At 43.4% G+C, this 12,775-nt stretch overlaps 1 protein-coding gene across 2 annotated transcripts in view; it reads left to right on the top strand.

The window, feature by feature from the left end:
• Positions 1-12,216, top strand: part of POMGNT2 (protein O-linked mannose N-acetylglucosaminyltransferase 2 (beta 1,4-)) — a 34,496-nt gene extending 22,280 nt beyond the window's left edge. Inside the window, exons 1-2 of one of the 2 annotated variants that reach the window (XM_040353065.1) lie at positions 4,057-4,183; positions 10,259-12,216. In XM_040353065.1, coding sequence (XP_040208999.1) covers positions 10,329-12,083 — 1,755 coding nt within the window. In that variant the 5' untranslated portion in view covers positions 4,057-4,183; positions 10,259-10,328 and the 3' untranslated portion in view covers positions 12,084-12,216. Of the gene's footprint in view, positions 1-4,056; positions 4,184-10,258 lie in introns of those variants that run through there. The other variant, XM_040353066.1, reaches the window with a different exon arrangement.
• The last annotated feature ends 559 nt before the right edge of the window (positions 12,217-12,775 follow it).

The following is a 12,775-nucleotide window of genomic DNA, read 5'->3' as shown; positions in this document are numbered from 1 at the left end:
CTCTGGGGCCCCTACAACCAGGGCCGATCCTAGGGTCACAGGCGCCTGGGTGCAGAAATATTTATTGCGCCCCCACATGGGCGTGGTAATTTTACTAACTCCTCCCCTTTACAAATGTATCTATGGCAATGACTCAACCACAGAGATGCTCCCCCACAAAGTCTTCATTACCCTGGGATCCTTACATGATCTCTTAACAATAAACAAAATACAGGAAGAGAAGCAGAGTACTTTTTTGGGACCTGGAGGGGGGGCCTCTCTGATGGACACAGAGAGGGCTTCTGTTAGAGAGTCTGTTAGAAAGAGCCCCCAGACATACTACAGACATGATTAACCACTTGACCACCGCCCCATGTCAAAAAGACGTCCTGTTTTTAAAGTTGAATATCTCGGTAACGGCAGCAGCTGCTGCCACAATCGAGATATTCATCTTTTCAGGGGGCGGTGGTGTACACGATAACGGCGGTCTCCGCGGCGGATTCGCGGTGGCAGGAGAGGGCCCCCCTCCCGCCGCTCTCCCGCGCCCTCCGCCGCTTACCGGAGCCGTCGGTAGCGGCGGAGGGGATCGGATGTGTCCGGCAGCTGAGCGGGGACGGGACTGAAGGAGAAATCTCCTTCACCCGTCCTCATAGCTCTGCTGGGCGGAAGTGACGTCAAAACGTCAGTCCCGCCCAGCCTCTTAAAGAAACATTTTTTTTTTTGTCATTTGAAAAAATGACATTTTTATTTTTTTTTAATTTTTTTGCATTTAAGTCTAAATATGAGATCTGAGGTCTTTTTGACCCCAGATCTCATATTTAAGAGGACCTGTCATGCTTTTTTCTATTACAAGGGATGTTTACATTCCTTGTAATAGGAATAAAAGTGATCAATTTTTTTTTTTTTTATTTCAGTGTAAAAAATTATAAAACTAAATAAAAACAAATAAGAAAACAAAAATTTTTTTTTTTAAAGCGGCCCATCCCGACGAGCTTGCGCGCAGAAGCGAACGCAAACGCGAGTGGCGCCCGCATATGAAAACGGTATTCAAACCACACAAGTGAGGTATCGCCGCGATCGTTAGAGCGAGAGCAATAATTCTAGCCCTAAGACCTACTCTGCAACTCAAAAAATGCAACCTGTAGAATTTTTTAAACGTCGCCTATCGAGATTTTTAAGGGTAAAAGTTTGACGCCATGCCACGAGCGGGCGCAATTTTTAAGCGTGACAGTATTGGTTAAGCGTTGGGTATCATTTTACTCGGCATAACATTATCTTTCACAATATATAAAAAAATTGGGCAAAATTTATTGTTGTCTTATTTTTTAATTCAAAAAAGTGATTTTTATCCAAAAAAAGTGCGCTTGTAAGACCGCTGCGCAAATACGGTGTGACAAAAAGTATTGCAATGACTGCCATTTTATTCCCTAGGATGTCTGCTAAAAAAAAATATATAATGTTTGGGGGTTCTGATTAATTTTCTAGCAAAAAAATTTTGATTTTCACATGAAGGAGAGAAGTGCCAGAATAGGCCCGGTGGTCAAGTGGTTAAAGAGATGGTCAGAGACTGCAGACATAGTACAGGAGACGGTCAGAGACACATCAGTTCTGGACGGACACAAACAAGGAGAGAAGGAGGGAGGGGAGAACTCTGCCACTTCGGCACCCCCACCTCTGCAGGCCCCTGGGTGCAAAGCACCCTGTGCACCCTGCCTAGGATCGGCCCTGCCTACAACAATGACAGTGCAGGTAAACGGACATCAAGTAGGTAGGAGGCAGACTGCCTCCCCAGTGTATCTATCACTCTCAGTGCCATCATGGAGCCCCACATTTCGGGGCAGCATGGGCTCAAGGACCAGCTGCTTTGGGAAAAGTGCAGGGGCCCCTCATGCAGCTGGGGCCCCTAGGCAGTGCCCAGGTGTGCCCTCTCATTAAGACAGCCCTGGATCATAGATCAGAGTAAAGGGCCAATTACAGCTGTTACAAATGTAAAGAGACTTTGCTGGTTAATGGCTGCCATCAGCTCTTCTTTTCTCACACAGAGACAACGTGTGAGCAAAAGAGAGCCGATCTGTGAGTACAGCATTTACACTGATAATCAGTCCCTCGATCATTAGTACAGTCCCATCAGTGCAGCTTATCAGTGCAGCCTCATCAGTGCCCATCAGTGCACATCCACATCAGTGCAGCTGCCCATCAGTGAAGAAGAAGAATTACTTATTTACAAACTTTTATAACAGAAACATTATTTTTGAATGTATTGAGCAAAAAAGAAAAAAAAAACCTCTGATGATTAAATACCATAAAAAAAAAAAGCTATATCTATCTAAATTTTTTTTATAAAAATGTCATATGAATACAGTGTTGCATGACTGAGTAATATGTCATTCAAAATGTGACATTACTAAAAGCTGTAAATTGGCCTGGGCCAATGTTGAAAATGTCACCACTCACCTTTCTTAACAATGGTCCCCAGAGTTAAACTGGAAGATTAAAGTGGAGTTTCCATCCCAATTATTTTTTTTTTTTCATTATTGTGCTCATTAGACCTAAAAAAAAAAAAAAAAATGTTTACTCATCTGGAAATGCCTGTTGCTATGCGGTCTCAAAAAATCTGCCTTTGGAATCAACTAGAATCCTGACATCATCTCCCTCTAATGCTCCTGGGAAATGCGTGTCATCATTTCCCAGGATGCAGTGCGCTACCAAATTATCACTCCCCATCCAAGACTTCCAGGAAGTAGGTGCTCACAAGCAAAATGACAACGGTGTGGACATTCTTTTTTGAATATCTATGCTGATCGGCGGCGGATTGTAAAATAGTAAGTGACCAGATTTATATTATAAAAACGCAGGATGAAAGGACACCATCGGATCTTAGGCTGCAATTCTAGGCCGGCTGCTAGGTGGCGATTCCATAGCGGTCGGCGTAGAATATGCAAATGACTAGTTACGGCGATCCACGAAGATCCGCGCGTTCGTCGCAATCTCGTACGTCGCCGCTAGTCGTTTTTACCCGCCGCAAAGTTACACCTGCTTTAACATGGCTTATCTTTAGATCAGCCATGTTAAAGTGTGGCCGTCGTTCCCGCGTCGAATTTCGATTTTACATTTTTTTGGCGTAAGACGTCCGGGAATACGAAACGCCGTAACGCATGTCGCCGTTCAAAAAAAATGTCAGGGCTCCGTAATTTCGCGCAAAGCACGTCAGGAAATTTAAACACGGAGCATGCGCAGAACGTTCGGCGCGGGAACGCGCCTAATTTAAATGGTGCCCGCCCCGTTTGAATTAGGCGGGCTTGCGCCAAGCGCATTTACGTTACACCGCCGCAAGTTTACAGGTAAGAGCTTTGTGAATCAGGCACTTACGCTGAAAACCTGCGGCGGTGTAACGTAAATCAGATACGTTACGTCGCAGGGGAGCAACTTAAATGTCTCTGAATCTGGCCCAATAACTTTTGCACAAACCAATCAACATACTCTTATTGGGATTCTGTTTACCAAAAACATGTAGCAGAATACATATTGATGAAGAAATTTGATTTTTTTTTTTTTCTATTTTTTTATTGGATGTTTTCTACCAGGAAGTAAAAAATTATTTTATTTTTTTGGCCAAAATTGTTGGTCTTGTTTATAGCATAAAATTTTTTTAAAACCCAGTGTTGATCAAATACCACCAAAATAAATCTCTATTTGTGGTGAAAAGGACATCAATTTTATTTATGTACAGCGTTACATGATCGTGCAATTGTCAGAGTAACGCAATGCTGTATCGCAAAAAATGGCCCGGTCATGAAGGGGGGTATTTACAGAGATCATTACTTCCAGAGATCAAGTGGTTAATAAGTAAAAAAACGATTGAATGTATAAACTAATAGGGGGTTCTCAGATCTTGTATAGCAGAGTGGAGGTCTCACTTCGATTGTGTTTTTCCACAGAAAGGATCTTTTTGTAGGTTGGTACTGCTTATGAAATGGACTGGCACTGGCAGACACTGCCTTCCATCCACGTGCCTCCATTCCCCTTCCTTAGATGTAGGTGTGACCCCCCCTCTCACACACTCCCAGCATCCCTCACTACTGTAGAGAGCTCAAGGACCTGCGGTGACATCACCGTCACGTGACTAGCCTCCTGTGTGGGAGGGGCCATGTATGCTGTCCATGCTGTAGGCTCAGAGCCGGGTGGTTGTGTTCTATGGAGACAAGTAAGATGATTTCCTTCTCAGTACAGTGCGGGGATCGGAGTCTGCGCAGTATGTCTTCTATGCATGCCATGTAGAACAGTATCGTCTAATGTGTTTTCAGCCTGTGGGACGCCAAGTGTTTGTGGAACTACAAGTCCCATGATGCCTTGCCACATGCTGGCTCATGTTGTTCCAGAACACTGATGTTGCAGCTGAGTGAAGGGAACCTGTCATTTTGTAGATGTTAGTTAATTGTGTACAGAAATAAAGTGCACGTAGTCTACATTCACATTACGTTACGTAAAAGCGTGTATTTTTTTCGCCATGTTTTCATGCTATCCGCATTCAACAGTTCATTCATTTGATTGAGCTTTCCTACGTACGTTAAATAAGTGCATGTACCTTTGTGGACAGTTATGAACCGCCAGTTTTGGTGCATTTGTCGCACACAGAAATGCTCGTCTGCTGGCCACGTTTTGGGTGCCATTAACCACTTCAGCTCCAGAAGATTTACCCCCCCCCCTTCGTGACCAGGCAATTTTTTGTGATATGCCGCTGCGTTACTTAACCGCTTCAATACCGGGCATTTTCACCCCCTTCCTGCCCAGACCACCTTTTAGTTTTCAGCGCTGTCGCAATTTGAATGACAATTGCGCGGTCATGCAACGCTGTACCCAAATGAAATCTTTGTTTTTTTCCCCCACAAATAGAGCTTTCGTTTGGTGGTATTTGATCATCTCTGCGGTTTTTATTTTTTGTGCGATAAACAAAAGAAGAGCGACCATTTTGAAAAAAAAAAACACTATTTTTTACTTTTTGATTTAATAAATATCACTATTTTTTTTAAAAAATATATTTTTTCCTCAGTTTAGGTCGATATGTATTCTTCTACATATTTTTGGTAAAAAAAATCGCAATAAGCGTTTATTCATTGGTTTGCGCAAAAGTTATTGCGTCTACAAAATAGGGGATAGAATTATGGCTTTTTTTTTTTACTAGTAATGGTGGCGATCTGCGTTTTTTTATTTTTTTTATTTTTTATTGTGACCATTACCATTGCGACGGACATATCGGACACTTTTGACACATTTTTGGGACCATTCACGTTTACACAACGATTAGTGCTATAAAACTGATTACTGTGTAAATGTAAGTCGCAGGAAAGGGGTTAACACTAGGGGGCGCTGAAGGGGTTACATATGTTCCCTAATGTGCGATTCTAACTGTAGGGGGGAGGGGACTCACAAGGGGAGGAGACCGATCTGCGTTCCTCTGTACTGGGAACACAGCATTGGTCTCCTCACCTCTGACAGGATGTAGATCTGTGTGCTTACACACACAGATCCACGGTCCTGCCGTGATTGCGGGCAATCGCGGGTGCCCGGCGGACATCGCGGCCACCAGGCACGCGCATTGGGTCCCATCTCTGGACATCATATGACTATGGGCAGGATGTCAAGTGGTTAAATCCTGATTTTTTTTTTTTTTATCAAATTTATTTTAATAAAATGCTTTTGAAGTAAAAATCTATTTTAGATACATTAATAATTTAGTTTATTCAGCATGAAATGGAGCTTGGTTATGTAGCATGAGGCTGTATATTCTGCAATATTAACGTTTTTGGTAAACTCATTCAATGAATCCAAGCTCGGCAAGCTGAGATAACATGCACTGCATTGATGCATTCATACAATTTCACAGTAACCATGAGATGAACCAAAGTTCAGGACCATTCCTTTATCCCATTGTTTTGCAAATCTATGTACACTACAAACTGTATGATTGAATCGGTTCTGATATCGCTGTTTTATTAACCTGACAGCTTATTTTTCTAAATAGGAAATTTCATTTTGTTTGCAAATATTAAAGATTCTAACTACCAGCAAGAATGAGACCCCTTTCACACTGGAGCGGTTTCAATGCGCTATTGCGCTAAAAATAGCGCCTGCAAACCGACCCTAAACAGCTGCTGCTGTTTCTCCAGTGTGAAAACCCGAGGGCTTTCACACTGGAGCGGTGCGCTAGCAGGATGGAGAAAAAAGTCCTGCTAGCCGCATCTTTGGAGCGGTGAAGGAGAGGTGTGTATTGAAATCAATGGGGACAGCACGGCTATACTGCCGGCAATGCACCTCTGCAGGGTTTTAACCCTTCCTCGGCCGCTAGTGGGGGGTAAAACTGCCCCGCTAGCGGCTGAATATCGCAGCTCTGAGACCTAATTGGAAGGAACCCCCCTCCCCCCGCTCCCCTTTACACAGAAAGAGAGCTGAGGCTATCGATTAGCTGGAGCTCCCACCCCTGTCACCATTTTCTCTTAGTGTCAGGAAAACTTGTCAGATGTGATTCATGCTGATAGCAGAGGAATGAAGCAGAAGACAGAAATTACATTTGGTGCCCTGAATTGAGACAAGTACACACTATAGAGGGAGACGCTTTGTTCATATTTCATGTCTGTGGTTTACAACCACTTGCCAAACACGCTTTAGCTAAATGATGGCTACAGAGCGGTTGGCTAGTTCTGGGAGGACCGTCGCATGAGCGCGAGCTCGTCGGGACGGGCGCGTTTTCTGGCTCCTAACTTTTTTAGCTGGCTCCTAGATTCCAAGCAAATTTGTCAAACTTTGTATTTGCAGTTTCCTGGTGAACAGTGCCACCTATCGGTGCCCAACAGTGCTGCCTCATCAGTTCAGCCTATTAGTGCTCATCAGTGCAACCTCAGAAGGAGAAAAATTACCTGCTTGCAAAATTGTATAACAGAAACTAAGAAAAACTTTAAAAAAAACCCAGTGGTGATAAATACAACCAAAAGAGAGCTCTATTTTTGTTTTTTAAATAAAAATATCATATGGGTACAGTGCCGCATGACCGCGCAATTGTCATTCAAGGTGCAACAGCACTAAAGGCAGGGAGGGGTAAAAGTGCCCAGTGGGCAAGTAATTAATTTTGTGACATGTAATGGGATGAGACAACACTTTGTATGCACTGGTTCACTGGAGGGATTTTTGGTTCCTTTAGTTCAGGGGTAGGCAACCTGGGGCCCTCCAGCTGTTGTGGAACTACATTTCTCATGAGGCATTGCAAGGCTGGCAGTTACACTTATTCCCGGATTCATGATAGTAGTTCTGCAGCAGCTAGAGGGCCCCAGGTTGCCTACCCCTGCTTTAGTTCCTCTTTACAGAAACATATTGAGTAATGACCTTCACACACATGTCTATAAAGCATTGAAAAAGTCTATACACTTCCTTTAACCTCTTCAATACAGGGCTTTTATACCCACCTCAATACCGGGCCTATTCTGGCACTTCTCTCCTACATGTACAAATCATCATTCTTTTGCTAGAAAATTACGCAGAACCCCCAAACATTATATATGTTTTTTTAGCAGACACCCTAGGGAATAAAATGGCGGTCATTGAAACGTTTTATCTTGCACGGCATTTGCGCAATCATTTTTCAAACGCCTTTTTTAAAAAAAAAAAGTTGTTTAATGAATTTTAAAAATAACAAAACAGTAAAGTTAGCCCAATGTTTTTATAAAATATGAAATATTATGTTACACCGAGTAAATAGATACCTAACGTGTCACGCTTTAAAATTGCGCACACTCATGGAATGACGCCAAAACTTCGATACTTAAAAATCTCCATAGGCAACGCTTTGAAATTTTTTACAGGTTACCAGTTTAGATTTACAGAGGAGATCTAGAATTGTTGCTGGCACTCTAACGCACGCGGCGATACCTCACATATGTGGTTTAAACGGCGTTTACATATGTCGGCGGGACTTGCGTGTGCGTTCGCTTCTGCGCGCGAGCTACCGGGGATAGGGGCGTTTTAATTTTTTTATTATTTTTTTTTCTTTTCTTACACTTTTTTTATAATTTATTTTATTTTATTTTTTATCACTTTTATTCCTATTACAAGGAATTCCCTTGGAATAGGAAATGTGTGTGACAGGTCCTCTTTGTGGAGAGATGCAGGGTCAATAAGACCCCACATCTCTCCTCCAGGCTGGAAAGCATGAGATCGGTGAAATTTTTTTCACTGATCTCATGATCAGTGTTGCTCACTAGCCGCAATCGCGGCTTTGTTTACTTACGGGTACCCAGGCGTGACGTCATCACATCGCGCCCGGGCCTCCGATGGTCATAGAGATGACTGGTGACCATCTGGTCACCAGTCATCTCTATGCCTCCTGCCTGCACCGGACGATTCCTTCTCCGGGCCCCCGATGGCACGGGAGAGCCCGGAGAAGCACCGGATGGCAGCGGGAGGGGGGGGATGTCGCCTCCCGCCGCCTATAAGAACGATCAAGCGGCGGAACCGCCACTATGATCATTCTTATGGTGCGCAGGATCACCGGATGAAGACATGGATATCTGAATGATGCCTCTAGCTGCAGGCATCATTCAGATATCCCCCCCCCCGCAAAGCCCAGGACGTCATATGACGTCCACCCAGGATGAGAGATCCCATCTGTGGACGTCATATGACGATGGGCCAGTATTGAAGTGGTTAAAGGGGTTGTAAAGGATTTTTTTTTTTTTTCATAATAAGCATCCTTTACCTGCAGACATTCCTCTTTTCACTTCCTCATTGTTCGTTTTTGCTCAGAAGTTGCTCTATTTCTTCTCTGTTCTGTTCACTTCCTGCTTGTCTGATTGTTACTCACCACCGTGAAGGGAGGCTTTACTGCGGTGGTCGGTGACATGCCCGCCCCCTCCTGGGAACTACATCTGTGCGGCAGGACACTCTCTACGTGTTAGAGACTTTAAGGAGGTGTGAATTACTGGGCGTGCCACAATGCATACTGGGAAATGTAGTTCTTACATGAACGAGCGATGCAAACCAGGAAGTGAATGAGAGAACAGAAACTAGAACGCCGGAGGTGATATAGATGAAGGAATTTAATAGGTATTTACTTGTTTTTTAACAGAATCATTACACTATTCTGTCTGTCTACCTTGCAGACATTAATTTTAGGCAAACATTTTTTTTCCTTTAACCACTAGAGTACCGGGCCATCGTCAAATGACGGCTCCACGGTTACTCTGAAAATTCAACAGGACGTCATTTGACGTCCTGTATTCTTGCGGCCACTGGGGGGCGCGCGAGCGCGCGCGCCCGGCGCATCCCCGAGATGCCGATGCGCGTGCCTGGCGGTCGCGATGTCCGCCAGGCACTCGGAATCGGCGGCTACAGGGACAAGACGTGGAGCTCTGTGTGTAAACACAGAGCTCCACGTCCTGTCAGGGGAGAGAGGAGACGGATCTGTGTCCCTTGTACATAGGGACACAGCATCGGTCACCTCCCCCATTCACCCCCCTTTCCCCACAGTTAGAACACAATTTAGGTATACATATTAACCCCTCCCTCACCCCCTAGTGTTAACCCCTTGAATGCCAGTCACATTTATACAGTAATTAGTGCATATTTATCGCATTAATCGCTGTATAAATGTGAATGGCGCCAAAAACGTGTCAAAAGTGTCCGATGTGTTCGCCGCAATGTCACGGTGACAGTAAAAAAAATCGCAAATCGCCGCCAATACTAGTAAAAAAATTAATAAAATAAAAATGCCATAAATCTATCAGCTATTTTGTAAACGCTATAACTTTTGCGCAAACCAATCAATATATGATCATTGCGATTTTTTTTTACCAAAAATATGTAGAATACATATCGGCCTAAACTGAGGAATAAAAACGTTTTTTTTTAAAAAAATTGTGATATTTATTAAATAAAAAAGTAAAAAATAGTGTTTTTTTTTTAAATTGTCACTCTTCTTTTGTTTATAGCGCAAAAAATAAAAACTGCAGAGGTGATCAAATACCACCAAAAGAAAGCTCTATTTGTGGGAACAAAATGATAAAAAAATTGTTTGGGTACAGTGTAGCACGACCGCGCAATTGTCATTCAAAGTGCGACAGTGCTGAAAGCTGAAAATTGGCTTGGGCAGGAAGGGGCGTAAGTGGCCAGTATGGAAGTGGTTAAGCTCATATACAGTACATTATGGCATGTTTGTATTGTTTGAAAACACTGACATGGTATTCTATGGAAACCTTGATAATCTAAACTCTTTTTTTCTCTTCTCCACCAGGTCTATTTACAATGTTAAGTTGCCTGAATGATGACAGTCACTGTTGCTAGGCTGTTTTTTGGATATCTCAATGTGGTATTTCTACAGAATGAACATATCTGCAGTGTTTAATGCTTTGCTTGTATCCATCCTGGCAGCAGTGTTGTGGAAACATGTCAAGCTTTGGGAGCAGTTTTCTATTATTGAGGAGGAGTTGGACCTCACCCGTCAGTCCCAGGAGCTGTCACAAGTACGCATTGACTACCATGCAGCTTTATATGCACTTGTGGAAGATGGCACTAAAATGGTTTGTACTGGGAGGATGCATACAGACCGCGTGTGTCGCTTCGAGTCGCTTTGTTTCTCCACCGAAGCTGAAGAGTTTGTCTTTTTTCATAGCAACGCATCGATTATGCTACCAAACCTAGGCGCTAGGCGCTTCCAACCTGCTCTTTTAGACTTATCTTCTGTAGATGATCACAATACCCAATATTTCAACTTTGTAGAGCTTCCAGCTGCTGCCCTAAAATTTATGCCCAAGCCTGTCTTTGTGCCAGACGTTGCGCTCATAATGAATAGATTTAATCCAGACAACCTAATGCATGTCTTTCATGATGATTTGCTACCAATATTCTACACCATGCAGCAGTTTCCAGACCTAGACCTGGACTCTCGACTCTTTTTTATGGAAGGATGGGGCGAAGGCTCACACTTTGACCTCTACAAGTTTATGAGCAACAAACAGCCTTTGTTGAAAGAGCAGTTGAAGTCTTTAGGTAGGCTCCTCTGCTTTACTAAAGCTTATGTGGGACTAACGAAAATCACAACATGGTATCAGTATGGCTTTGTCCAGCCGCAGGGTCCAAAGGCAAACATGTTGGTCTCCGGCAACGAAATAAGACACTTTGCAAAGTTCATGTTGGGAAAGCTAAACATAAGTTCCGATCAGAGTACGACAGAGGATTACATAGTGCTGTTCACTCGATCAATTAATAGACTTATTGTAAATGAGGCTGAATTACTCCTTGCTTTAGCTCAGGAATTTCAAATGAGAACAATAACGGTTTCTCTAGAAGACAATTCATTTGCTGAAATTGTGCGTTTGATCAGTAATGCATCTATGCTTGTGAGTATGCATGGGGCACAGTTGGTTATGTCCCTTTTTCTGCCAAGAGGTGCAGCTGTAGTAGAGCTTTTCCCCTATGCCATAAACCCAGATCATTACACACCATACAAAACTCTAGCAACCCTTCCAGGCATGGAACTCCAGTATGCCGCTTGGCAGAACACCGAGGAGAAGAATACGGTCACTTATCCTGAAAGGTCCTGGGAACAAGGTGGCCTTGCACACCTGAGCGTCGTTGAGCAGGAACGAATAACGAAGAGTAAAGAAGTTCCACGTCACCTCTGTTGCCGTAATCCTGAGTGGCTTTTCCGTATCTACCAGGACACAAAAGTAGACGTTTCATCACTTATCAAAGTCATAAGAGGTGTTGTTAAAACAAAGCCCGGTTCTCGGAAACAAAAGTTTGCAAATGGATTGTATCCTGGCAGAGTAAGGGAATGCAAGTGTCAGGCTTCTTCATCGGGCACCAGTGTAACCAAGCTGTCCGTGTCTTGGCAGATTCCATGGAATCTCAAGTACTTGAAAGTCAGAGATGTAAAATATGAAGTATGGATCCAAGAGCAAGGTGAAAACACATACATGCCTTATATATTATCTTATCAGAACCACACGTTCTCTGAAAACATTAAACCATCTACAACATATTTAGTGTGGATCCGCTGCATTTTCAATAAAACTCTCCTCGGTCCCTTTGCAGAAGTTTTAGTGTGTAAAACATAACAAAACCGAACATATGGCTAACACCGTCTGTGAATTTATCGCTCTCTCTTTCATGGTCTATACCAGTGTTTCTCAACTCCAGTCCTCAAGGCGCCCCAACAGGTCATGTTTTCAGGCTTCCCATTATTTTGCACAGGTGATTTGATCAGTTTCACTGGCTTAGTAATTACCCCAGTCGTTTCATCTGAGGGAAATCCTGAAAACATGACCTGTTGGGGCGCCTTGAGGACTGGAGTTGAGAAACACTGGTCTATACAGCTGGAGCACTGGTAATATGTACCCAATAGTAAAAACCTGGACTTGCATACTCTGTATGTTTAAATGTTCCCTATGCCATGGCTTTTGTTTAATAAAGGCCATGGCTTTTGTGCAAAATGCAGTAACTAAGCAAGTAATCAGACTAAATTGTATTCTCCTTAGTATTTTAAACCCCTGACAGCAGAAATGGGGTTGGTTACAACAGAACAGTATTATATTTTGCAACTATATATATGCTTATGAATGGAACAATAGTAGTTACCATTTAAAGTGACTCTGTCATGATTACCGTATTTATCGCGGTATATGGTCCATGGGCGGCCTCGTCGGGTCCGTCTGCGGCTTCGGGTGTCCTCTTCGTCGGGTACGGGTCCTTCTGCGGCTTCCGGGGGTCCTCTTCGTCGGGTACGGGTCCTTCTGCGGCTTCCGGGGGT

Source organism: Rana temporaria, chromosome 5 (genome assembly GCF_905171775.1).
Source record: "Rana temporaria chromosome 5, aRanTem1.1, whole genome shotgun sequence".
NCBI classification, from domain to species: Eukaryota; Metazoa; Chordata; class Amphibia; order Anura; family Ranidae; genus Rana; species Rana temporaria.
The sequence above is the reverse complement of the archived record's forward strand: the minus strand, read 5'-3'. Positions and strand labels throughout refer to the sequence as shown.